This window comes from Adiantum capillus-veneris, chromosome 8, assembly GCF_014529385.1.
Source record: "Adiantum capillus-veneris isolate H3 chromosome 8, ASM1452938v2, whole genome shotgun sequence".
In the NCBI taxonomy this organism is placed as follows: domain Eukaryota; kingdom Viridiplantae; phylum Streptophyta; class Polypodiopsida; order Polypodiales; family Pteridaceae; genus Adiantum; species Adiantum capillus-veneris.
The window spans coordinates 66013962-66040275 of record NC_140938.1 but is presented as its reverse complement, the minus strand read 5'-3'; the positions used below and the strand labels follow the sequence as shown (position 1 = coordinate 66040275).

General features: G+C 42.7%; 1 protein-coding gene across 1 annotated transcript; it reads left to right on the top strand.

Moving 5' to 3' along the window:
* The first annotated feature begins 10666 nt into the window (after nucleotides 1-10666).
* Nucleotides 10667-15628, top strand: LOC147452277 (Protein phosphatase 2C family protein). Its single transcript, XM_086518028.1, has 3 exons — nucleotides 10667-12178; nucleotides 14472-14736; nucleotides 15259-15628. Exons 1-3 carry the CDS (start codon nucleotides 10814-10816, stop codon nucleotides 15384-15386), a joined length of 1758 nt encoding a protein of 585 aa, XP_086374154.1. The 5' UTR covers nucleotides 10667-10813; the 3' UTR covers nucleotides 15387-15628.
* The last annotated feature ends 10686 nt before the right edge of the window (nucleotides 15629-26314 follow it).

The window sequence follows — 26314 nt, the reverse complement described above, 5'->3', positions numbered from 1 at the left end:
CGCATCGAAGAAAATGGGAGCTAAGCCGAATTGCTGCGATAGTGCGTATCGCGGACAAGGGAATAGGCTCAAGCATGTAAGTGTGAGTAGGGTTTCCTCTCTCAGCGAAGAACATGGTTTTGTAGTTGGGGGCAATATAGGTGGTGTAATGTATGAAGCGTGACCCACCGGATTTCTCCCAAGCCGTAATACATTGGCGTTGTAGAAAAGCTTCATTCACTTGAGAGTCAATTGAAGCATCATGTAGCAAGTGTAATGCATCCCATCTCCCAAACCACTTCTTTATGTCTTGCATCCATCCCGTGCTCAAGATCTTGCTTTTATGCGTCTTTTGAACTTTTTTGCTTGCTTCCCATGCAATTGTAGGAAGTCGATGTGAGGGGTTTTGACGCATCTTTATCATGTACTCCACAACCCTTTCCATGCCCATAACCTCAATTGGAAGAGATCCCGACTCAAGAAGTAGGAGCATATATGGTGTTTGTGTCTTAACTTGGAGAAAGTTTGTAAGAAAACGCTTTTGGACATTCTCAAACTCTTTCCAAGTAGACTTTGAGATGCTCCCACCCCACACTTCAACTCCATAAAGAAGAACCGGTGTCACCAATGCATCAAAAAGATACTTCTTGAGAACCCAACACTTGATGTTTCCCGCATTACACATGTTCTCAAATGCATAATATGCTCTCTTTCCCGCTTCCAAACGACGCATAGCACATTCATGCCACTTGTGATTGGATGGAACCTCAAGGCCAAGGTACTTAAAGCTCTCAACAACTTCAAGTGTCTCGTTGTTGTACACAATGCATGGCTTCTTCTTATGGTTGGTTTTCACAAGCATAACCTTTGTTTTGGATTCATTTACAATCAGCCCACTATGCAAGCAAAAGTTCTCAAGGACAACCATAAGCTTTTGTGCATCTTCTAAAGTGTGTGCTAGAAGCACTACATCATCCGCATACAACAAAAGCATGATTACCGCATTGCAAATAGTGACCTCTTCAATGCCTTCTTCTTGCATAAAGTCAAGTACCATTTGTTCCAATTGATCGATGCATAGACCAAAGAGAGTTGGTGACAATGGACATCCTTGTTTAACCCCAATAGTGCTTACAAACATTTCTGAAATTTCTCTTCCCATGCGCAATTGACAAATCACCTTCTCATAGATTCGAGAAACCGCAAGCATAAACTCACTTGGCACTTGGAGTTCTTCCATCCTTCTCCACAAATTGTTACGTGGAATCATATCAAAGGCTTTCTTAAAGTCCACAAAACAACAATACAATCGCTTGCCTTTCAACTGACTTTCCTCCATGAGAACACGAAGAGTGACAAGATGATCAATGGTGCTATGGCATCGACGAAAACCCACTTGTCCCTTTGCACGCTTGTCATTCTCTTCAGCCCAATCACTCAATTTCATCTCCATTATGCACCCAAATAACTTTGCCATAAGAGACCCAATCATTATAGTCCGGTAGTTGCTTACATTCTTTACATCCCCTCCTTTATGCAAAGGCTTAACCCAATTAGTACTCCAATCATAAGGCATACCATGTTGAAGTGCAAGGTTGAACATATCACACATCCACTCATGGGTAAAATCTCCCGTCCATTTGATCATCTCCGGCTTGATACCTTGAAGATCTCCCGCTTTGCGAGTGGCCAACTTTTCAAGCCCACCACATACATCCTCAATAGTAAAAAAAGACGGCATACATGGGAGTGAACCATAAAATGGCATTTTTTCAGTATTTTCTTGCTCATATAATTGCCTACAATGTGTGTACATATCCACTAGACTTAAGTTACCAAAATTCTCAACCCGCTTGCCTCTCAAGTTTCTCCAAAATCTTCCACATGCATGTGCCTTTTCTTGGACTTGAAATTCTTGTTGCTTTACTTCTCATCTTCTTCTCTTCTTTTGAATCAATGCCTTGTATGTATGCAAATGACTTTGATAGTTGTCTTTGTCCATAGTTGCATCAAGCTTTATCAAGGACTTTCGAGCATCTTGACATTCTTTATCAAACCACCTTTTGCGTGATCTATCTTTGTTGATACCATGGAGATGCTTTATGGCAAAGCATTCTTCCGCACAAGAACAAATAGCTTTCTTGAAAGCTTCCCATTTAGTTTCCAATGGTGCATCACATTGAAGCTTTGTCATCCATAATTTTTGCTCAACCATTTCAATGTACATTGGTGCCCCTTTGAAATCCATACATAGTGATAACTTCTCTTTCCTTTGGCTGAAATTATCATGCTTAGTTGCTTCTCCACATGAAAGGTCAATACATAAGGTGCGATGGTCGGATTCCGGGGTCCATTGACCAAACATAAAACTCTTTATGAGAGAGAGAGAGAGAGAGAGAGAGAGAGAGAGAGAGAGAGAGAGAGAGAGAGAAGTGGAGCTCCAGGAGTTATGGCAGAGAAATAGGAAAATAGAGAGAGATAGGAAAATAGGGAAATAGAGAGAGAAAGAGAGATAGCGAGAGCGAGAGCGAGAGAGAGAGAGAGAGAGAGAGAGAGAGAGAGAGAGAGAGAGAGAGAGAGAGAGAGAGAGCGAGATCGAGAGAGAAAGAACGAGAGATAGGGTACATAGATAGAGAAGAAACTATGAAACTAAAAGAGGCAAAGGGGTTTTGCCTGCTACATGCATTGCCATGTACACCTGGGAGTGCACGTATGTGTCTACCCATATAGGATTTGACCAATAAAGACGAGATTTTGACTCGGTGGTCATGATCTCCGTATACCTCTGAACCGAGGTGTACGGAGATTGGGCAAGACTAGAGAATGTGAGGTAGTTTACATTGTGAGGTATATATATATATATATATATAATATATTAAAACAACATTCATAATCATTGTAGATAGCAACGTCATCAACTAACATGGAGGAAAAGATGGTCACACGATCCTAGTGCCTCTAAGCTCTATACTGTACGGGGAGATGGTTCTGTTGACATGGATAGAGTCGGGACGGAGATGCGACAGCGGATTCGCCAGCTCGTGGAGCTGCAGTTTTCGACCAGCATTCTGACGTCTTGGGATCAGCAAGAAAAGGAAAAAGTCACTTACATAGTGGAGACCATCCTGAGAGAGTACCAGCTTGCTCCGAGTTCTTCCGTTGTTCCGGTGCGGTGGATCAAGGGTGTTGCACGGGACACCTTGAAACATCGACGAGATGCAGCTCGGAAGGCTTTCAGGACCGGCTCGCCGAAGCCTTCGGGCATCCCACACGAGACGTGGCTGTAGATCAGGGAGGATGAGCGGACAGCGGCCACGCGGTTCAGACAGCAGCGTGAGGCTGCGCAGGTACGACAGATGACTAGGGGGACATCTCATCTTGGCAGCGGAGGCTTCGACACCTTTCGCTATGAGTTTGTGAGTTTCTAATCCAATCTTAACTATGGCGTTTTTTAAAACGCGATGAATCATGTATTCTTATTACTTTGATTTTTGTATAAACGCAGAATCTTGCGATGCATCGAGCTCCGACACGCGAGGAGGAGTCAGATGGATATCGCAGAGGTATCTATGAAGTACCGAATGATCTTGAAGCTTCAGGAGAGCCTGTAGACTAGGAGGCCTTACAGTCTCGCTGATTGCTTGAGGTGAGACGCTAATATGTGTAAGTTGATTTAATTAAGTCAGTATATGTGAAGTAATATCAATACTAATTTTGTGAGTTGTCCTATGTGCAGGTTGCGACGCTTAGTCATTTGTGGACCAGATTTCATATATATGCTTTGTGAGACACAGACATGCTTCTGTGTCTCTTTTTTGTACAAACAGTTAGTGTTCAGACAATTATTGTTTCCCTTGTGGTTATGATTATTGTCATTGTCATTGTATAGACAGTTATTGTTTCTCTTTCTGGTTATGCTTATGGTTATTGTTAATTTTGTTTATGGTTATGATTATCTGCATTATGGTTTTGATCAAAGTGGTTATAGCCGGTTATGCTTTTACGTTATGGTTATGGTTTGTTATGGTTATGCTTTTAAGTTATGGTTATGCTTTTCAGTTGGTACGGTTGTCTTTCATTGGCCTTAAATCTCATGTGAGATCCTACATGGATAGCATGTAGGAGGCGTATACATGATATGGTTTTTTTTGAAAAGTTTATGTAAAAACAAAGGGAACTCTGCCGAAATTTCTGCGCGCGGGAGCATGGTTGATATTTTGGTGCTGCTCGCTTTCTTGGGCAGAGGGCAGGAAGTCTGGCTGTGGCTGTGTCCATCTTTTAACTGGGCACACGCCAGGCTACTTGCCCTCTGCCCAAGAATTTTTTTTTCTGTTATGGTCGTCGCTATGTGCGTGGCAATCTGCGTCTCTATACACGTCTATACCTGCGTCGCAAATAGCGACTGGTTTCACAGCGACGCGCCGCGTCGATATCTGCGTCGATGACACCTTATTTTGTTGTATCATGAGTTCCAACCACGATCTGGTAGTTGTCCTTGGATGCACCTCACGACAAAACGTCTACTCTGCATGTGTCGCAACTTCCATGTCCATGTAACCGTCTCTCTCTCTCTCTCTCTCTCTCTCTCTCTCTCTCTCTCTCTCTCTCTCTCTCTCTTAAAGAGGTGCAGACAACGTTGTCAACATGCACAAGCTTAAAAAAAGGGAAAAAAAAAGGTACAAGCGATAGGCCTTTGCAACTATACCGATTTTGGCATATTTACAAGAGCCTTGACATAGTAGAACTAAGCTGCTTCACTCATGATGCTCAATTATCAGCCCATCTTATTTATAACTGAGCCTCGTGTGACCATGCCCTAAAATCGACTTTCTATAGTTGTTGCTAATCCACGATGTTAGTGACACATGGGCGCCTTGCCTTTGCTTTTAGAGCCACAAAGCCCTTGGAGAACCCACGATTTTGCGGGTCTTTTTTTAAAATTTTATGACCGCAACAATGCGCGGGTCACATACTAGTACATAAATAAATATGTATGTATGTACACACACACCCCTCTTAAATTCAGAGTCTATCAAGTTGAAGCCTTACATTTGCCACTCAAAAGAATAATCTCGTGTAAAAATGCTCACAAATAGACCCATTTCATGTCTTTTCTATGAGCTACTCAACATCGGTGCAAGGGTTGAGTCTTCATTTCAAAATGTGAAACGTTCGAACATCCAACCCGTCTTTTGGTGACACAGGAGGTTAGTCATTTCAAAATTGCATTTTACTCATATTTAGGTGAGAGTCGCAATGGAGAGCCCACACTACGGCGACTTGGAGAGGATAGTATGTAGGTCTAGGCCGCACATGTAGCACATTTTATGGAGATTCGGATTTTGAAATTCCCTTACAAATTGCAAGCACAATGCGCCAATTGTGTTAAAAATAAAATTTATAGACACAAATTGGCTTAGAGAACAAGAAAAAGCATATTATTTTGACTAAAACAGAGCTTATGGACACTTGCACGAACACAAATAGTGCAATGGAGTGTGAGTCATCTCGTGGAGCATGAGGGTGCCCATGTTAGGAAATGAATAATGCGTCTCAAGAGAGATTCCTCAAATTTTTTAAAGCTTTGGAATCTTGGCTCTAATATAATATAAATCATTCAAGGAATCAAGGAAGAGCTTTCGAATCTTGTGGAGATACCATTTCTTAGATAGATCCTCAAAGGGGGCCCTATGGATATGGAAGGGTTTAATTTGACCGTCCAGATCCATTGTCCTAAGAGATCCATTGGGCCCTTAGGACAATGAAAAGCCCCTCCTCTATTTTCCTCGTACAATCATGGGAGGTTCTCTTGTGTAGTCTTATATTTCTACGGGCTGTGTCATCTTGATGGAGACATACTTGAGATTTACACGGAACAAACTCATGTATTGAATTTTCTTGGGTAAGAGTGGACTTTGAAGGGGCATATGCATTGTGCAATGCAAACCATGTGCCAATGTACATGCAATGCACATTGAAGAGTGGACTTTGAAGGGGCATATGCACCATGCAATGCAAAACAATGTGCCACTCAACATGCAGAGTCATGTTGAAGATAAGCGGGTAGAGGGCGGTGGGGCTTTTTTTTTTACGAGCACCCTTGCCCTTCAAATTTCAAAGATTTTATGTTATTCGAGGCATTTCAGTGTATGATTTGAAGGGTGGCTCCCGTTTTTGCTCGTAAAAAACAGACAAAATACCCCACAATTGACAAAAAGCTCAACAAAAGGCAACCTGGAGGGGCGATTGACAAGCAAGGTTGCACTTTGCCAAGCATTTTAGATGTTGCTGGGTATTTTACCTGGTTTGTATCAGTTAAAATGCATGCTACCCTTCAAAAATGCTCAACAAAAAGCAACTTGGAGGGGAGAATGGCAAGGCTGCACTTTGCTAAGCATTTTAACTATTGTTGGGTATTTTACCTGTTTTGTATTGGTTAAAATGCATGCTACCTTTCTGAACAACCCTAAATTATAACAAATTCATCAAATGAAGAAGATGGGTGCCAATCAACTATGGACTTGGCAAGTGCTTGAGATTTATATGCCAACGTTGGGATTACAACAGAAGTTGCTCGAAAGGAACATATCAATTGGCTTTCTAGTTTAACCTTAGTGGGACAAAAAGATCATTGATCAACAGAGCCCTAGAATAGCTTAACAGGTGGTATCTGTTAATCTGTGAATCCAAGTTCAAATGGAAAGCATGGCAATGGCCTAATAACATATATTTCTTGAAACCCAAACTAAGGAAGTGTACCTCACCCTTATAGCTACTAAGGATTGGTTCTCCCCGTTGAATGAGCAGTAGGGCAAAAACTCGTCGGGATCAAGGTGGGAGATGATCGTGAAGAACATCTGTCACCCTCAATGGCCGCATGTGATGAAGGTCTTCTTATGGAAGGTGCTATGGGGAGCCTTGCCGACAAAGGTGAAGGTTCTCTCCAGGGGAATTGATCGAGATAGATGTTTGCAATGCAAAAGACCTCTATCACCTTTTCAAGGAGTGCCCAACGATCTGTGGTATAGCAGGGAAGATCTGTAAATAGGTTCAAAAAGACCTGGAAAATAGGATTCTTCAAGAACGATCTCTTCTTGGGAGAGAAGGTGTTCAAGAGCCAAGTATTGCTCATCGCATTACAAATCGTGAGATTATGTTACTTCAAACATATTTGGAAGGCAAGGAACCCTCGAATCTTTGATAACTCTATGAAAAATTGCTAAGTTCACGGAGATAATTCATGAAAGCAGGGGGACTATCATCGTCATTGGAACACAAATGAACTCTGAGGAGTGGAACAGGACCGTGGGTGCCGCATGAGTAAAAATGTGGGCTCATTCATTGTCGTGGGGTGGCTCCCTTGTCAACCGATGTATCTATGATCCTTTGAAGATGTCATGGATCATCATGAGCATGATAGGAATTTGTAATTTTTGGTTTTGTCAATATAATATACTCACCATTGTGAGTTTTGCAAAAAACAAACCTTAAAAATTAACTCTAGCACAAATTATCACGACAGCTTGCTTATTAGTGCCACACAAGCTTACGATGACAAAAATAAATAAATCCTTTTTTTTGGCAAAACTCACAATTGTGAGTGATTGTATTAGAAAGAGAACATAAAATTACAGATCAATCTCAAGCCCAGGCCAAGCCTTGAGAGGCGGCTATTACATTAGACTTTACAACATAAAGGCTTTGATCGAGTGGCTTGTGCTGTCTGAATCCAATAATCCGAGTCATGACTTTTACTTATCGTATATATCACTTCTTTGCTTTCTTGAATAATTACTGAGAAACTGGCCACAGAAACTTCATTATTGAAGACACGGCAGTTCCTGACCTTCCAGATATTGTAGAAGAAGCAAAATCTAACAATTTGGGTACAGATAAGAAGGACAGGACTTCGAAAGCGTTTTTCTCCAAGAGAAAGATCCTTCTTGAATAAACCAAGCTTCCACGTTCTTTGAATCCATTTGCACACCTTCCCTGCCAAACCTCTTATGGTTGGACATTCCATAAAAAGGTGTGACAGGTCTTCACTAGCCCCCCAACAGCTAGAGCATCTCTCGGATCCTATACCTTGTGCCTACAAAAATAAATAAATCCTATTTTTGTAGACCCTTGTGAGAGGGTGTTGACTAAAGTGCTCTAATGTTTTATTTTTTCTTCCAAAAACTTGGCAAATGTGGGAACCACCTCCCCAATAGGGCAGAAGGATACACCCAAGAGAATCTAATCACTGAGCCTTGAACCCTGTTACATCACAGAGGTTCCACGATCTCCGAGGGTATAATGTATGGCAATGTGTAGTTGTAAATACATGATATGTGTAAGTTTCTCCCTACTACCTTTACCACGCTCAAATGGTAAACGAAAAAAACTTGTCAAACCTGCCGTGAGAAAATTTTGAGGTAAATTCACAAAATGTGATGGCTGTCACATTAAATTACACTAAATTTCTAAGTTTTGTAGGTTTTCTCACCTTCAAATTTGAGCTAAATCTTCAAATTTGTAGGTGGGATTATACTAAACCTAGGTTTTTTTTCCAGCATTGGTTGACATTTGTTTAGCGTCCTCTGTTTAAAGAGAGGCACGAGATTGGGCCATACACAATCTTTTCTATCTTCTTTTTCTAATAACAGAACTCACAAAATGAGTGTTGTTATATTCAACAATCTTTTCTATCTTCGTTGTTTTTTCTTTAAATTTTTATAATGCTTTTAAGTGTTTTTGATCATTGTTTTTTATACTTTTGGAATATGTTGTAGCTTAAAATCAGCTTTATTGTGACAACAAATGTTTGAAAATGGTGACGTCAATTTCTCATTTTCTCTGTAACAAAGAAGCCCTATATTATTAAATTCTTATGGAGAATCTATAGCGTATGTAGGCCATAGTGAGCTTGTTTGATAAATTAAGATATCTATTCAATATTTCTAACTAAGATGGAACTTCATATAGCTTAAACTTATGCCAGTAGCATAGGTCCACAAAACGACTTTTTGAGAAATCATTAATTAATGTAAGATGGAAAAAGGAAGGGCCGGGAAAAAAAAAAAAAAAAAGGGGGAAAGGAGAGAAAGAAAAGAGAAAGGGGGAGGGGGGGGGGGGGGGGGGGGTGGTTTTGTTTTTAGTGCTTAAAGGCACCTCCAAAGATATCGTACTCTTGTAGCCTAGTGGTTAAAGTTGAGTCTTTGCTCTCCTACGTGCTCAAGTCAAATCCTACCCATCAAGATTGATTTTAAATTGTGAGTTGAATGGAAATGCTAATTGAAGATGCTAAAACATCTTGAGACGATTTTATGTAATGGAAACTAAAAGTAGAGCTAGTAGGAGCCATATATAATATAGCCACTAGGTAGGCCTTGTGATCTAATCACTTGTCTTGAGAAGCACCTCTGTTCATAGTTGCCTCTATATCAACTGTTGGACTTTATTGGATATCTTTTGTCTAAGAAAATTGCAAAAGACTCAATTGATTGGTCAGTTTATGAGTTGAGTGATTACGTGTTGGGTTCAACCTCTTCATGGAGTGGCACCTTCAGGATTAAGTAACACGGGGTATTGAATGATACGAGAGTCGTGGGATCGACGTGTGAGAAGTGAGACACGAATATCAAAAAGGCGCTTAATCGATGTGTCTGAGTTTATTTCTTATGTCCTAGTTTACTTTATATATTTTTGTTTTGTTCACATGGACAGCCAAATGCACGCACGCTCGTGGTTAGGGCACCAACCTCTCATCACGACCGCTTGGCTTCGAAACCCATTCTATGCACCCGACATTGATCTTTTGTCTACCATCCGTCACCCTCGAGTCCCCTCCCTCTCCTCAACGCCGTCCGTTGATCCCACCGCTTGGAGGTCATTAAAGACCCTGTGCAACTTACTCATGTGGGAGTGGCTCTCCAAACGCTTGGGTGCGTCAAACCCTAACGTCGGCACTACCAGTGAGAGTCCCCATCTCTAGAATGGGAAGAGAAGGAAGCCACATGTCACTTAAGAGCAAGTGACATGTGTTTGAAGCTGATTTGGAAGGACCCCTTAGACTCCCTAGTGCCTTTGTCTCCTGCCCTTCACGATTTGGCAACCAACAAAAGGTGTTAAAAGGTAAAAAGCTTACGGCCCTAAGCATCCGACGCACATATAAAGAAGAAGAAGATGCAAAACCATAAAAGGGGGAAGGATTGGCTTTTGGGTCGTTGAAGGAGGCCAGGTTGATTGAAGTGCCGGCTTCCCAGCGCGGCAAAGGGCCGGGGGGCCTCTCTCTTACTACTGTTTTAGTTTCGTCGCTTCGCTTTCAATCTCTTTTTTCCCTGAGAAGGGGTGGGTCCTACACACACACACACTAGCAGTGTAGCACTCTCTCTCTCTAAAGCGCGGCTCTCTCGCTCTCGCACTGAAAAGCGCAACCCTTCTCTCCTCTTTCTTCTTCTGGTACACTACCACACTCGCTCTCTCTCTCTCTCTCAAGCCTACCTGTGTGTGTTGTCACTTCTCTTCTCTCTCGTCTTCTCCCTCCCCAGTCCCCACACACAGTCTCTCTCAAGCCCCCACGGCCTAGAGGCCAACTCTCTCTCTACTTGTTTTTGCTGTCTTCTTCAACTCTCCCGTCTCTCTGTGCAACCCTCCCTCCGCCAGGTCCCGTCACTCCCTCTCAGCTATACCCTCCACGGCATAGCTTTTAAGCTCTCCCCCTCCCGCCCCTGAGGGGAGGTCTGCTGATTGCTTTTTGCTTTTTTCTTATTGCTTTTTTTTTTGTGTTGAAGTCATTAGGTAGCAAATCCACCAGCTTGCAGGTGCTGCAGCTAGAGCTGCCCGTCCTGCCATGGACTCTGATAAGAGCAAGGAGGAAGAAGAGCATGAGATGGAGGAACTGAGTGTCAGCTTCTTCAAACTGGGCGCCTCTCCAACAGCCACAAAGTCGCATTTGCACCATCCCCAGCACCCTCCGAGTCCTGAAGATGACATGGTAATTAGCCCCCGAGTGCAAGCCTCAGGGATGCTGAAGACTCGCCGATGCGGTGCGTCATTTTCGTGCCTTTCCGTCGCTGCCATTGGTGCCAACGCAACTCTCGCAAACACCGGCCTTGGCAATGGCCTCTTTAGACAGGAAATTCTACCTGGCCTTGATTCCCCTAAATCCTTCAGACCTCTTGAGAAGTCTCCTTCCTTGTCAAATATTGAGTACCTCATGTCCTCCAACTCTTCAGCCATACCTGAGCCCTCTTCTCAAAGCGCTCCAGTGCGGCTTGAGACACAGAGCTTCCTGAGTGCGGCAGATGCTCAAACGGCGGGCGGGGCGGCAGGTGAGGATCGCGTTCAGGCCGTCTGTTCCGAGGAGGATGGGTGGCTTTTCTGTGCTATATATGATGGTTTCAATGGGCGTGATGCCGCAGATTTTCTCGCAGGGACGTTATACGAGAATATTTCGCACAATCTTACAGAGCTGGAGTTGCAAACACATCATCAGCAGAAGGGACAAGGTGAAGAGGATGAAGGGCAGCAGGCAATGGATGTGGAGAGAGAAGATGCAAGTGGTGCACATGCTCATGAGCATCATTATGCTCATCATGAGCAGCAGCAAGATCAATGTCATCAACAACAGAATCATTATAGTCAACAAAAAGAGAACCATAATCAGCAGCATAATGAGCAACAACATCATCATCACCATAAACAACATGATGATCAGCACCATCATCAACAGAATCAACATCACGTTGCGGAGGAACTGGAGTTGCGGGAACGGGTGCTGAGGGCATTAAAGAAGGCATTGATGGAGACAGAGGCAGGATTTATGGAGATGGTGCAGCAGGACATGGAGGAGAGGCCGGATTTGGTGATGGTAGGGAGCTGTGTGTTGGTGGTGTTGTTGTATGGTACCTATTTGTACACATTGAGCTTGGGGGACAGCAGGGCGGTGCTAGCGACGACGAACAGGGGAGGAGCAGGGGAGGCCCAGGGGGGAGCGGGAGCAGGGGTGGCAGGGGAAGGTGAAGGTGACGGGGGAGCAGGGGAGGGGAGTCCCTTGTGCTGGGTGCAGCTGACGCAGGATCACGTAGTGGCGGAGCACAGCGAGAAAGAGCGCGTGCTGGCGGAGCACCCTGACGACCCGCACCCCATAATCGCCGACAGAGTCAAAGGCAAACTCAAACTCACGCGGGCTTTTGGTGCTGGCTATTTGAAAAAGGTGCATGTTCTTCCTCTTGTGCATGTGCATCCCCCCCTTCGTCCTTTTTTCATTAATTGACACCTCCTTATTTGGGGGTGGGATCGATGACTAACATTAGGAGTAGTGGTAAACTGTTGCTAGCTCACTTGGTAGAGTCATAGCCTATGTGCCCAAGGTCTTGGGTTCAATCCCTCCTTTGGTGGACTGAAGACATGTTTTAAGTCTTTAGGGATTGTTCCCGTATGTAGGTGTGTGTGTGTGAGTGTGAGTGAGAGAGAGAGAGAGAGAGAGAGAGAGAGAGATGGGATGCCTCTCTCCTTACTTGTGAGGTCGTTGTACATAGGCTGTGTGCGTGTGTTTCAAAGTTCTCGTACTCTCTAAGAAAAAAAAAAACATTAGGAGTAGTGAGATGGGAGCATTCTCGACCTTGGACCATTGGATCACATTTTTGAATTAAGTGTGAACTAAGGTAGTGTTGTGGTAGAAGAAATGGATAGCTACACTTAGGCCATTTCAATAAATCGTTTGCAATGCTCTTCTTGCAACATCCAATATGTTGAAGAACAAAAACCCTCCATCGTTCTGACTTACACAGAGCTTGCATAAGCAAAAAAGTCATGAAATGGTGTAGAGTGATAGCTACTCGCTAGAACTATGGTAGATGCAAATCCGCACCTTGTGCAACGATACGGTGCCACATCAACCATTGCGCTACTGTGGCGAACATTTACTTCAAGTGTGTGTGTGTCATAGGATTGGCCTATAGAATAGCTAGAGTTGGGGACTGCCACCATATTGGCCCCCTTATCGTAAGTGTTTGTGAACTCAATGTGAACTTGATTTAAATAGGCTGTGAACTGAGTGTACACTACACCAACATTGATGTGAACTTGGAAGAGTATGTGCACCACATCAACATTGGTGTGAACTAAGCAAGAAGTAAATGTGATACTCATATGCGATGACCTTATCTATAAACTTAACACACACACACACACACACACACCCCCACTCCTTCAACAAGCATGATATAACTTGGTGGTTAGACTCAACCTCAAACGGGAGAGAGTGCATGGGTTCAAGCTCCGGATCTTTGACCTTTGGAAATCTTTTGCATTCCCTAGAGAATCCAATGGCCACAATTAACTAGAGATAGTGAGCCATTGATCCCACCTTCTAGAGGGAGCCCCCCCCCCCCCCCAAAAAAAAAAAAAGAAGAAGAAAAAAACCACAATCACATACAAAGTTGCGGTGCCACTAAGACGTCACTAAAATCAAACACCGATTTTGATTGTTAACTATTTGACCTTAGCGTGCACACACCCGAGCCTGTGCTTTGAATGATCTTTTTCTAAAAACTTTTAAAACCTGTACTGAGGTAAACTAGTCCACACCCCAAATCTCTGCTGGAAATGAACTTTTTTCTAAAAACTCGAAAAACCTACACTCAAACAATTTTAGATGTTAATTGGCTGTATTTGAAGGTTTTCATAATTAATTTCTCTAATATTTGTGTTTCCTCATCCTCCAGTTTAAATTGTAGGGGTAAATTTTAGGTGGGATCACACTTAATCTATGTTTTTGTGAGTAGTGACCCCAACTTGACCATCCATTTGCCCTAGTTCATTGTATTCATTCAACGGTTAATGTTGTCCCTCAAACGTGACATCTAACGACAACCAAGAATCCTATCAACAAGATCGCATGCCAATTGGAGACAATTTGACCCAATGTGACCTCTCAAGGGATGAATGTTGAAGCCTATTTATTGGTAGGAGCTTTACTTCTTGCACTTCTGATTGGGGTTGCCTAATGAAGTAGCTGGAGGTTGGGAGGTCCTTTGAAAGAAGATATTGGAAAAAAAAATTGAGAAAAAAAAGTAGAAAGAGAAGATTACTATGATTCATGATGCTTAAGGTCATCGAACTTGAGGTGAAGGCTCTTGGGGTATAAATAATCCTCTTTCTACTTGAAACCATGATTATCTTATGACCCATAGTTTCTTTGTTTGAAGTCTTTTCATCTTGTCAGTACGGATGGCCGTTGCGACCTCTCTCTCTCTCTTTCTCTGTCCCTCTTAATCGTGTGTCCATCAGTCACTCTTATCTTTGAAATCTAGCCTTCATCTCGTAGCTTGCACCACGTGTAAAGGGGACTCTCTTTCGCCATATTGCGTTAAGTAGATTTTGAAAGACATAGTGAAATTTTTGCACATTATTTAAAAGTTGCATCCTTCTAATATATTTTGAAATGTATTGTCTAGTTTTTGGTGGATTTTGACATGTTTTTCTTTTATTCTCACTCGTTATAGGCTCATCTGAATGAGAAGTTGATGGGACTTTTGAGAGTGCCCAATTTGAGTAGCCCTCCGTACATTAGTGCGAAGCCTCACTTGAGTGCCCATAAGGTGTCCCTTGGAGATCAGTTTGTGGTGATGGGTAGTGACGGTCTCTTTGATTTCTTCACTAATGATGAGGTCGTCTCCCTCCTCCAAAGCTTCATGCTTCTCCATCCTAGTGCTGATCCTGCTCGCTACATGCTCGATCAGCTCCTCTTGCGCGCTGCCAACTCTGCAGGTATGTTTTGTTCCTCCTCTAATGCCCCCCCCCCCCCCCCCCCCCCCCACACACACACACACACAGAGAGAGAGAGAAGCTACAAATTCAAGGCAATTGTATCGCCATAAATTCAAATAGATAGCTTGCATTTCTGCAAAAATCTTGGTTGTCTTTGTTTCAACTAAATAGATGAAGAGATTCTTTTTTTCTTTGAACAATGACAAGGATTAAATAGGTAGAACTCTCCATATTGAATATATCATTTGGAGATATAGGAGCAGAACTATATGGTTAAGTGTGTGTGTGTGTGTGTGTGTGAGAGAGAGAGAGAGAGATAGAGAGAGAGAGAAGTGATTTACTTGTGAAATTAACATTGAAACATGTTAAAAGCATACGAAGAAAACATGCCACACATGGCAATCAAGTTCTACTGTGCGATTATCGATACTTGCACTCATTGGTCACAAGGCTCAAGGGCTCGTGCTTCAAATGTTTTTACAAATTTCAAATAAGCTAATCAAATAGTTGTCTCTTTTATAGGCATGACTTTGGAGCGTTTAAGAAATATACAATTTGGGAGACGGCGAGCCTACCATGATGATGTTACCATAATGGTGGTTACTTTGGGGACAGTTAATCGCACATCATTGGCCTCCACTAGCTCATAACATTGGATTCTTCTTCGATCGAAACTATATGTGCCTATGATCTTGTCTCACACTGGGTTACTTAGCTCAAACCGAAAATTTTGTGCCACTTCCTACCATCTTTAGATAAATGCTTAGATGGGGCATTTATTGTCTATATTACTAGCCCATCAATAGCCAAACAAACACCGTGTTGTATTATCACATTTTTTGTTGAGATTAAAAGGGAATCAAGCTGTTTTGATTCCAATAAAGGTTGCATATACTATTTTGTACCATCATATACTTGACATTCAATATTAGGATGCAAGCAAGATATGCCAAATTGTGCAAGTTAGCAAGGCTTGAGATTTCTATGTTATCTGCAGACAATGTGATTTGATTGGATTATTTTTTCTGGTTGTACATAGTCTAAGTTTGAATTGTAGGAGTGTTTGATTAAGCCTCTTAGAAACAATCAAATGAATTCATACATTCATGTTTATTCCTTACATATGGAAGTGCTCCTCGTGCTTTTGGTATCTCAAGCAGTATGCATACATGCTTATTCCATATACAAATGGAAGTGCTCCTTTTTTTTTGGGGGCCATACTCACAATTGTGAGTGGAGATGTTATAATAGCACAACAAAGAATGCACAATGAACCTCAAGTACTACATATGCCTTGATGGATACCATTTCCAAAAAGGGGTTGTACAAATCATAAGCAAGAGACCCTGATTCAATTTATTGTGTTTTCCCATTCTTTAGCTTTTGTAGCTGGGTCTTGACCCTACTAAATATATGCGCTTAATGCTTTCATACTACCACAAAGTTTCTTTCAAAGATACGAAGGTTGGGGCTTTCCAAATCTGCTTTAGATGGCACTATCTAGTAATTTGTGTGCACACCAGAATGGTCGATTTCTAAAATCTTCTTCATCCCAACATTAGGTAATTCTTAAAGAAGAGTACCTTCCATGTCTGTTGGACGGATACGTCACGACGGACGTCAGCACATCGAGAACTCACCTAACAAGATTTGTCAACTAAAGACGAAGCTCGACCCGTACGCGCATGGAAGCAAGCATAAGGTGTCAACCTACAGTCGATCGACTCCTAACTAATTCCTACAGAGGTCTCTACCAATTGTCTAAGTCACAACCTTCAAGAGTGCATAAGAGAAAACTTCCTACAACGTTGTTTAGAGTTGAACACCCATCAAACAATCTCGAAACACCATAGAACTTGAAGGAGACCCTACTAACACCAATAGGTCGCTCTCCCTAAGGTCTATGAACCAAAACCTCAACCCAAAACACCCAGTGCAAAATCACGTAGGATGTCTGGACGAAATTTGCAGGTCTTCGTTTCCGAAATCTAAAGTGTCTAATGTGTAGCTCTACTCAATGTGAACGTGTGGATATGCTTCAATGCAAAATCGAACAACGTATGTCACTCAATCACCAGATGAAGCTCGTAAAAGGAGCTCGCAAAACCGGGCCGTACGCGCGCAATATAGGTATCGGCGTGTAGCTCTCGTCAGGGGCAATACGCTGCACTTCTCCGCACTCGATTCTGACTACTGGTGCACACGTAGCGTCAAGATGAAGCTCACGCTCTCTCTCGTACACAGTATGCTCACTCACATACCTCAAAAACTTGTTTTTAATAATGAAAAAAGGTTTTTTATTAATGTCAAAAAGTGGTATATATACCTTACAATTCTCAAACCCTAAAGTTCCAAATCAACCATCTACTCAATCTAACTATCAAAATTGGGATACAATCTGGAAACTTCTGTAAGCCCCAATATTTACAAGGTGAAAAATCAGGTTTCCTCAATAAATGAATAATTACAAAAAAATGATAATCTTCCGAGTAGTAAGTTTCCATGGAGTGTGTCCAGCTTCTAACACTCTCCCCCTCCTTGCTCATGTCGTCCCCGCCATGGCCGTTGAGCTGCTTCTTCATCGTATGGTTTCGCGCATCTTGATCAGTGATTCGTATCTTACATCTAGATTCATCATTGTTGGACCGAAAATATCAGTGTTTATTGTGAAGAAGCCGGTGTAGAACGCTTCTTCAAAGGCCTGGAGGTGATAGGATGACAGAAACATGATCCTTTGATACAACGCATGTATCACCTCCTTGGAAGGCTGATCAGACAGATTATAGGCACATTTGTAAGTATCTTGGAAGAAGAAGATACTGTCTGTCACCTGGCCTAGCCTGAATGTCTCAAATACTGCTAAAAGAGTTTTGTAGATTTTCTTCATCATGATGCACGTAAGGTCAGATGAGCCAGTGAACAATTTGATGGCGCCCGTTAGGGTTTTCACTATGTATTGGACACTTATTCTCTCACCTGCCTTCAAGCCCGACAGCTTAGGATAATTCAGCCAAGTGGGTTGGCTCCTTTGTAATATCTCCTGGGCCTTCCACGTCCTGATCCTTGGTAGAGGACAAAAGCTGAGGTTGTCTTTGATGGTTTTCGGTGCCTCTACCAAATGGATTAGGTATTGTGGGTACTTCGTCAGCCACGCCTTTCTCCATTTTGGCTGAGAGTCAACTATTAACCTGGCTCCTTCTGGCTGAGAGATATCTGTGTTGTAGAGTGGCACTGTCGGCTCTTCTCTAATCCTCTTATTGATGGTGGCGGCTTTATATTTTAGCAAAGGATATGGGAGAGAGGGCTGAAGCCATTCGCGCCTGAGATTACTGGCGTCAATCTTGTGGATGGTCATGGACTTGAAAACCCTCTGCTCCCAATTCCAAGGCTTCCTTAGTTGTCTCTCTGATCTCCACCTCTATTGCTTTACGCAACGTTTCTTCCTCTTCCTGTGTCAGATCTTGTGGCTCTTGAGAGGATCCTACTAGGATTTCCTCTTGCATAGGTGTTGTGCCCACAGGATCTGCCACATTTTCTAAATCTATGCCTTCATTTGCTGCTGGCCCTGTGCCTTCTTGCTCTCCGGCTTGCTGTCCTCTCAGCTCCTCAATCTGCTTTAGGAATTTATGTTTTTCTGTTTCAGCTTCTTCTCCCATATTCACGAGGAGGTCGTTCAACTCGGTGTTTACCTTCTCCGCCTCCTCGAGCTTTCTTTTGACACTTTCTAATTCCTCTTGCATGGCTTTTTGTTCTTCTTCCATTCGTGTTTGCATAGCAATTGACCCTTCTGCCATCATCAATCGTTGATTTTTCTCTAGAGTCAGCTCCTTCTGAAGTTCTTGCATCTGTTCTTCATAAATTTGGCTTTCTGTAGTCATGTGAGTCGAGCTAGTAGCTCTGACTATGGCAGGAGATGCCCGTAGCCTCTGGATGGTTTGATCTTTCACTTTAAGCTGGTCCTTGAGCTCAAGGACCTCATCCTGGCTGGCTTCTTGATCTATCTTCATCTTTTCTTTGGCGTTTCACATTGCTTCAACTTCTTTGGACTCCTCAGCCAGCTGTAGGGTCAGGTTATCCCTTTCCCTCTTTGCATCTATCAATGATTTGCTGAGTTGCTTACACTCCTCTTCGACTCCTTGCATTCTTTGGGCTGCTGCTTGATTTTCTTTTTCCATTTCCTGGCATCTTTGCAATGCCCTTGCTAGACTGGGCCTGTAGCTCCGCTTCTCTCTCTTTCTGCCTTTGACTTTGTCCTTGTAAAGAGTCTACTTCCAGCTTTATCTTCACTTCAGTGGCCTTGAGAGCTGCCATCTCACTTTCTGAGGCCATGGACTGCGCTCTTAACCCGGTTAACTTCATCATCACCACATCCCAATCGTTGGAGGGCGGGTGCAGGTCCACTGTATCTGTGGCCATCTCCTTTAGTTCTACAAACCTGATGTTTTTCATTTGCTCCTTAGGCCATGTGCTTGCCAAGTCGAATGCGACTATGGCAGCCTCTTCTTTTGTGTATCCAGCTGCTAGCAGGTCCAGAAATGTGTTATATGACTCATTTGGCTCTGGTTGCCCACTTTGAGGCTTAGCCTCTTCCTTTGGTTCCGGCTTCTGGCTCTGCTCTTGCTTGGACTCTTCCTGGCCTTCGTGTTTGTCTTCCTCCTCTTTATCTTCTTGTGGAGGGCTGCGAGGAGGTGGTGAGGGCGGTGGGCTGGCCGGTGGAGATGTAGGCTTTTTCTTTAAATCTCGGTCTGCCTTAGTCTTCCTTTCTCTCTCTTGGCTCTCCTGCTCATCCATCAGTTTCTGTCGTACCTGCTTCACTTTCTCTTCTGTAAAAGGTACATGTGGAATATTTTTTGATGCGGCATCAAGAATCTCAAAATTTTTAATATAATCTTCGAATCTCTCCCTTTGTACCCTTCGGGATGATCCCGACATTGCTTCTAGAGACGGCTTCCAGAGTTCACTCAAATCGCCTTTAAGGGCCCTTTCTGCTCTGAAGCTCTCCATCAGCCGCTCTAGTCTTGCCGCTTTTTGTGACTTTGTCTCTTTTTCCGGCACTTGGGCAAATTCTTTCTTTCCCTTCTTTTGCTCTGGCTGCTCTTCTTGAACAGGCTCTAGCTGTCTTTTCAATCTTGTGGAAACCCTTGGTGCTTTTTGTGGCTTGTCTTCTTTGTCTTCTTTGAGCCTCAACCAGTCGTTTTGTGATGGAGGGTCATGCCATCTTCCTTTTGCGTGCAATGCCCCATAAATCACCTTAGTGATTAGTTCTCCTGCCACAATATATGTGGGCTTCTTGTTACCCATCTTCAGTAGGTTGTCATGTATATATGCTGCATAATTGATTATCTTTGGAGTGCTCTTCATCATTGCTCAAGTGAATGTCGTGGCAATTGCTCCCGGTGGCATTCTGTACTTTTGTGGCCACTTCGTACACATATGGAAGTATTGGTTGTACAACTGACTCATGATTGCCACTTTTGGGTTGGCAATATCTTCAAAAGTGTAGTTACCTTTCTTCTCAGTGTACACCTTGCATCATCTCTTCTTTTAGTTACACTATCCCCCTTGTTGGAGAGGTCTAGTGCATCTGCTACAACTTGCTCGATGATGACTATTTCTGTTTTTGGCCTGCCTTGCGCATCGGTTACTCTGGCCACTCCGTCTTCTTTTATTGCTGTTACAAATTCCCAGACTCTCTTTATGTCAACCCCTGCCGGCACTGCTTCAAAATAGTTGTGGAGATCAATCTTCTCCAAATACCCGGCCATCTTGCTTCTTACAAACTCATTGAGTTCCCACGGTAGCATTGGTAGCTTGATCACATTCCCTTCAGTGTCTTTGAACACTCCTTGGTAGATCTTTAGTTCGTTGGACTCTAGCAGATCTTCTTGGATCCATGTGCTGGTGGGCTTTAGTGTTCCTTCTGGTATGACGAAGGGCTCCACTTCTTCTAGGTAATCCTTAATGGTCATTCTTTTCTTCTTTTCCGGTGACTTCGCGGCTGCCATAGATCCTGTTGCACTCAGTAGTCCGAAATTAGCGTTTTTTCCATATTAGCTGAGAAATTGAGTTTTATCTATCCAAATGACTTGAAAATTGAAAATAAAGCTTAAAAGGAACTTGTGAAACTGTGCATGTGCTCACAGTTCAATTCTTGCCAAAATTTTCCATTTAGACATCCTATGCGTAGGATGTCTTTTTCATCAGAATTGGGTGATACTTGACATGCTGGTATCCTTGGCCTATGGAACATGGCTATGTGCTTGGATATGGATTTGGACAGCAAAAAGTGGATTTTTTGGGTTGATTCAGGCTTTAGGTCACAAATTGGGTAGAAAGTCCATAACATGTAGCAAGTGATGTCCAAATGGGTTGAAAATTGGTATATGGGCTCATTGCACCATGGTATTGGCTCCCATGATGTCACTCTTTGCACAGAAGGTCTAAATTATGCTGGAGACATCCTACGCGTAGGATGTCTATTTCATCAAAATGGCATGGGATTTGTTCTGTGGTTAGTCCTTGGCCTATGGAACATGGCTATGCTCTTGGATTTGGATTTGGACAAGGATTGATGCTTGTAAGAGCCTGTGTAGTGTTTTTGGGCTCAAAAAGTGTATCTTGAAGGTGTTGGGGGTCAAAAATGATTAGAATGGCCTCAAAAATGGTATATGAGCTCTTGATGATGATGTGATTGGATCTGGAATGGACAAACATCCTCTGTAGGCCAAAAATGTCAAATAGACATCCTACGCGTAGGATGTCTACTTCACCAATTTTTGCTTCTGACCACACAGATTGGTTGGTTAAGTGCTTGTGAATGTGTTGTGCAAGTTTCATGTGATTTGGACAAGATTTGGTAGGTCTATGGCCCATTATTGCCTCTATGCCCCAACTTTGCGTTTTTTCATGCATATGAGGTCAATTTTGGTCCAAATGTGATGAAACTTGGTGGCTAGCATGTGAAGGTCATTCAGAAAATGTGTGTGATGAAAAATGTTGGGATCTGTGCCTAGAAATGCCCTTGAGACATCCTACGCGTAGGATGTCTCCTGATGATTTTTTTAATGAAATGTGCCACTAGTGCCTGCCCTTGGTCCCCCTGAGTCCCTTTTAAGCCTAATTTCAACAAAAAAGTCAAATGGATAGAAAGTAACTCCCTCTGTGGACTTCAGAGCCTCCGAGCCGTTTTCTGACTTTTGGAGTGCTTTTTGGCGATGAAATTTCTTGATGTTGGTTTCCATAGATTTTCGATCCCTTGGGGATCCTTGCCGTATGGTTTTTGTTGACTTTGGCTTCACCGGAGCTTCATCTTGACAATTTGTCGCTCTAGAAGCACCCGTGGTTGCGTATACATGTCTTCGATGATTTGTGGTGGTCTACCACCATAGGACTTGGTTGTTGATGGTCTAGGAAAGCCGCTCGTGAAGTTTGGTGGCAAACAGGCATGCGGTTTGGCCACGAGAGCTTTTTGACACTTTGTGTGTCTGATGCCGTTTCTGAACTTTAGTGCCGCTTCGGGTCACTTTTTGGTCATGTGGGCCACATAGACTTGTCGAGCATGTCGAGATGCTCCTACCCATGAATTTTGGTAGCATATGGGCGCCTTTTCGCCGATTTCCCATTTGGTAGCCTCTTGCAGGATTCTAGGAATTAGGGTTTTCTCGATGGTGCCTTTGGACATCCAAGACTGGTCTCCTATGCTAGGGTAAGCTGCCGATGAAGTCTCGTTGATTTTGGGTTAGCCATTAGGTGGCCGCGTCTACTTGTAGGTCTCTACTGCTCGCTTTGTGTGTGAACCCTACGCTAGTTTTCGCGACAAAACGACAAACATGCGCGAAAAGCTCAAGGTGGTGAGCCTACCTCTCATGTCTGAAGCCCGTCGGGTAGTCGTGCGCGTCGTAGAAGCTCCTGGAAGGTCCGTTCGCTCTAGGTGGCAGAAGCTCTCTCCAAAAGGTCAATAGTGAAAATGAGCTAAAAATGAAGTGAAAAATCCTTATAATGGGGGTCCCCGAACCACTTTTCATGAAATTTGACATGTGCTCCCAGCTTCTTGCGAGATGCGTTTTAGGCTCAAAAATTTATTGATTTGGACTCCATTTGCTTTGTTTACCAGAAATTTGGCATTTCGGTCAAAATCTGGCCAAAACATGCTTTCCGCTCCAGTTTCATAATTGCACCCACACTGTACCATAGGTTGTCCTATAGTCACTGATCATCCCCATATGTTTTTTTTCATTACGACTGTTTTTCACCTACTTTTTGTATTTTTGAAGTTTTTCTGTCGAAAATTAACAAAATTAAAAGAAAAATAGCAAATCCAACCCAAAAAATCTCCAAAAATCATAATAAATCACAAACATCACCGCCAAACATTTTATACACTCACATGCAATTTTTATGGCCGGATTTCTCCGTTTTACCAATATTTTGCTCGAAAAATGGCTATTTCTACTTATATACACACACCTAGGGGCTTGGTTTGGCGTTTGGCCCCCTATACCTATAGATACATGCTATTATAAGTACACATGTACTTGGGTTAGTCCAGAAAAATTCGCAATCAAACAACAACCCTTAAAATAGTCGAAAATCATGCCCTTTTTTGCTCTTTCTACTATTGGTTCTGCATTGCATATTTGAGAATGCCTCCCCCCCTCCTAGCCGGTGTCCTCCTGGACGACAAGCTATCGCCTCGGAGTATGTGTCGTGCATAGGTTGAAAAATTTGTGCTAATGCTTGGCCGATTAATGTGGCCCTAGTTTATGCATACTTAGTCAATGCATGGAAAAATTAATGCTATGCAAGAGAAGGGAATAAGCCAGATGCTTATTGGCATTCGCTGTCGAGGTTTCCTGTTTTCTTTGCAAGTAACAGCTGTAACTCTACTGCTCTCTGTTTAATTGTCTTTTTTGCAAAAGGCAGTCGCTTGTCGCTACTGTTGATATAGCCTTAGTTGTTTCTATGGAGAGGAGTGGCTTGGCCGTAGACCGTATTTCTTTTGCTTTCAATTGGTAGCTTGTTTTTGCTGGTTTTTGTAGGTGTTTTGCTACTTCCTTGGTTGCCACTGTTTTGTTGTGGATTGGCATCCACATAAGTCGGTTGTCCTTTTTCAAATGTAACTATCTGCCTTCCATTGTTGCTTGTACTGAAGGGAGTTCCTTTTGTTTTTGTTTCGGTATCCAAATGCGAGTAACATTTGGGTTATTGCTGAGAATTTTCTTTGGGATCCATATCTGTTTTATGCCCTTGGTTTTTGGTTGAACTATCTGCTTCGGTTGAATTCTTTCGTTGCATTGTTGTTTGTTTGCCATGTCATTTCTATCCTTCCATATCCATACTTGTTTCCCTTGTTTTGGTAACCTAGATCTTTGCATTGCGGTCAGTGACTTCGTATGTATGTAGTTAGCATGGTTGTCTTTTACCTGTCTTGGGTATCATGTTGTTCTTTGATGGCATTCTTGCTTTTGGCTCTTTTGCCAGTGATTGCATTGCTGGCAGTTGATTATTTCGGTATTGCTGAGCAAAGGCTATTACCTGTTGTTCTTTTGCATGCTGAATTTTGACTGCATTCGCATTCCAATCTATCTGCACATTGTACTCTTTTTGCCAAGGTTGTACCAACATCATTGGGTGTTGTGTGCTTGCATCCTCCACCACATAGAATTTGTGTGGGTAAATATATTGATGTAGTTGTACATGTAATATGGTCCAGCCCAATGTTTTCAACGAGTGTGATGTACTACTTTCCAGCACTTGAGGAGTAGGATGAAGTTGACCTGTGGATTTGAGTTGTTGGTATAATCCGTAAGAGATCAAATTTGCTTGAGCTCCAGAATCAAGTAATGTCGTCGATTCAACTTGATTGCTACCCACTTTGACTGCAATTATTGGCTCCACTGTGTCTTCATTCAACTTCATTAGTCGAATGGCATTGATTCGCAATGGTGCTCCACTTTGTTGTTGTTGTCGCAGAAGTCTTTGTTTTGCAATGCGTTCTTTGGCTTTCGCTTGAGCTTCTTCTCGTACTCTCTGTTTTTCCTTCATTCGTTGTTTTCCTTGATGAATTTGTTGAAGTATATTCTATGTGAGTGATAAATGATATTTCTTCAGTCGGACATCCACTAATACAGTTCGGCATTTCTTCACCGGATAATGTAACAAGCTTGACAGCTCCGCTTTGTGATAGATCACTAATCACAAAGGGTCCCATCCCTCACTTTTTAAGTTTCTTGGCATGTTGCTTCAAAGTATAAACAAGTACATAATCACCTGTTTTGAACTCTTTAGTGCGCACATGCTTGTCAAAAAACTCTTTTTGTCTTCTCTTTTTAGCATAGATTGAAGCTACAGCTCTCAAGCGGAGTTCATCTAGCTTTTCAAGATCATCTATTCTTGAAGAGAGCTCATGCCCTGTCCATTCTAAACGTTTCGCTACTCGTAGAGTTGGAATTAAAAACTCTATGGGTAGTATAGCATTTAGGCCAAACACCATGTTGTACGGTGTTGTTTCTATCGATGTTTTGTAAGCTACCCTGTATGCCCATAGGGTTGAGTGTAGCTGCTGATCCCAATCTGTTCTTGTCTCTGACACAATTTTAGTGAGAACCGTGCATAGTGTTTTATTTGTGGCTTCAGCTTGTCCATTTGCCTGTGGATGGTAAGGAGCAGATTTCCTATGTATGACCATGAATTCCTCTAGCAGATATTCAATGACTTCATTAAGAAAATGTGTCCCAAGATCACTGACAATTTATATTGGTAAACCGTATCGTACAAAAACATTCTCATACAAAAATTGTACAGTAGTTCGTGCATCTTCTTTTTGCGTTGCCTTGGCTTCTGCCCATTTTGTGAGATAGTCCGTAGCCACAATGATATATTGGGTATGGGTGCGATATGTAGGGGGTGAGATAGGTTCCACAAAATCAATGCCCCATTTTGCAAATGCTCTTGCTGCCATCATTGGCCATAGTGGCATCTCATCTCTCTTTATCGGCACCGTGGTGCGCTGACATGCGTCACAGCGCTTTACAAATTCTTCAGCATCCATATGCAATGTAGGCCACCATATACCTGCGATTAAGACAATTTTTACCGTCTTTATCGCCCGAAAAATGGCCTCCACTTATTCCGCTATGTGCATGTTCTAGAATCAGCAGGTATTCGCTTTCACTTGCACAGATTCTAAGTTGATTGTCCTTTCCTCGCTTATAGAGTTGGTTCCCATTTAATTGAAAGTCATGAGCTTCCATCTCTATAGCTTTTTTCCGTGCTCTTGTGATGTTCTCAGGAAACGTCCTGGTGGTTAAGAAATCAATGATATATTGACTCCATGCAGGTGCAATGTTTACCTGAAATAATGTCGCGTGATCCAATTGGTCGTTTGGCACTACATATAGTACAATTGGTAACATAAGAATGGGTGTCCGCATACATAGTTGGCCAATAAACCCCTAACTGTTTCAGTCTCTGGTGTGTTTTCACTGTTGAACAATGAAATGCACAATCCTGGACATGGGCTTCTTCAAGGTAGCACTCGAATTCTTCCAGATTTATACATAATCGTAGTTTTTGGTCC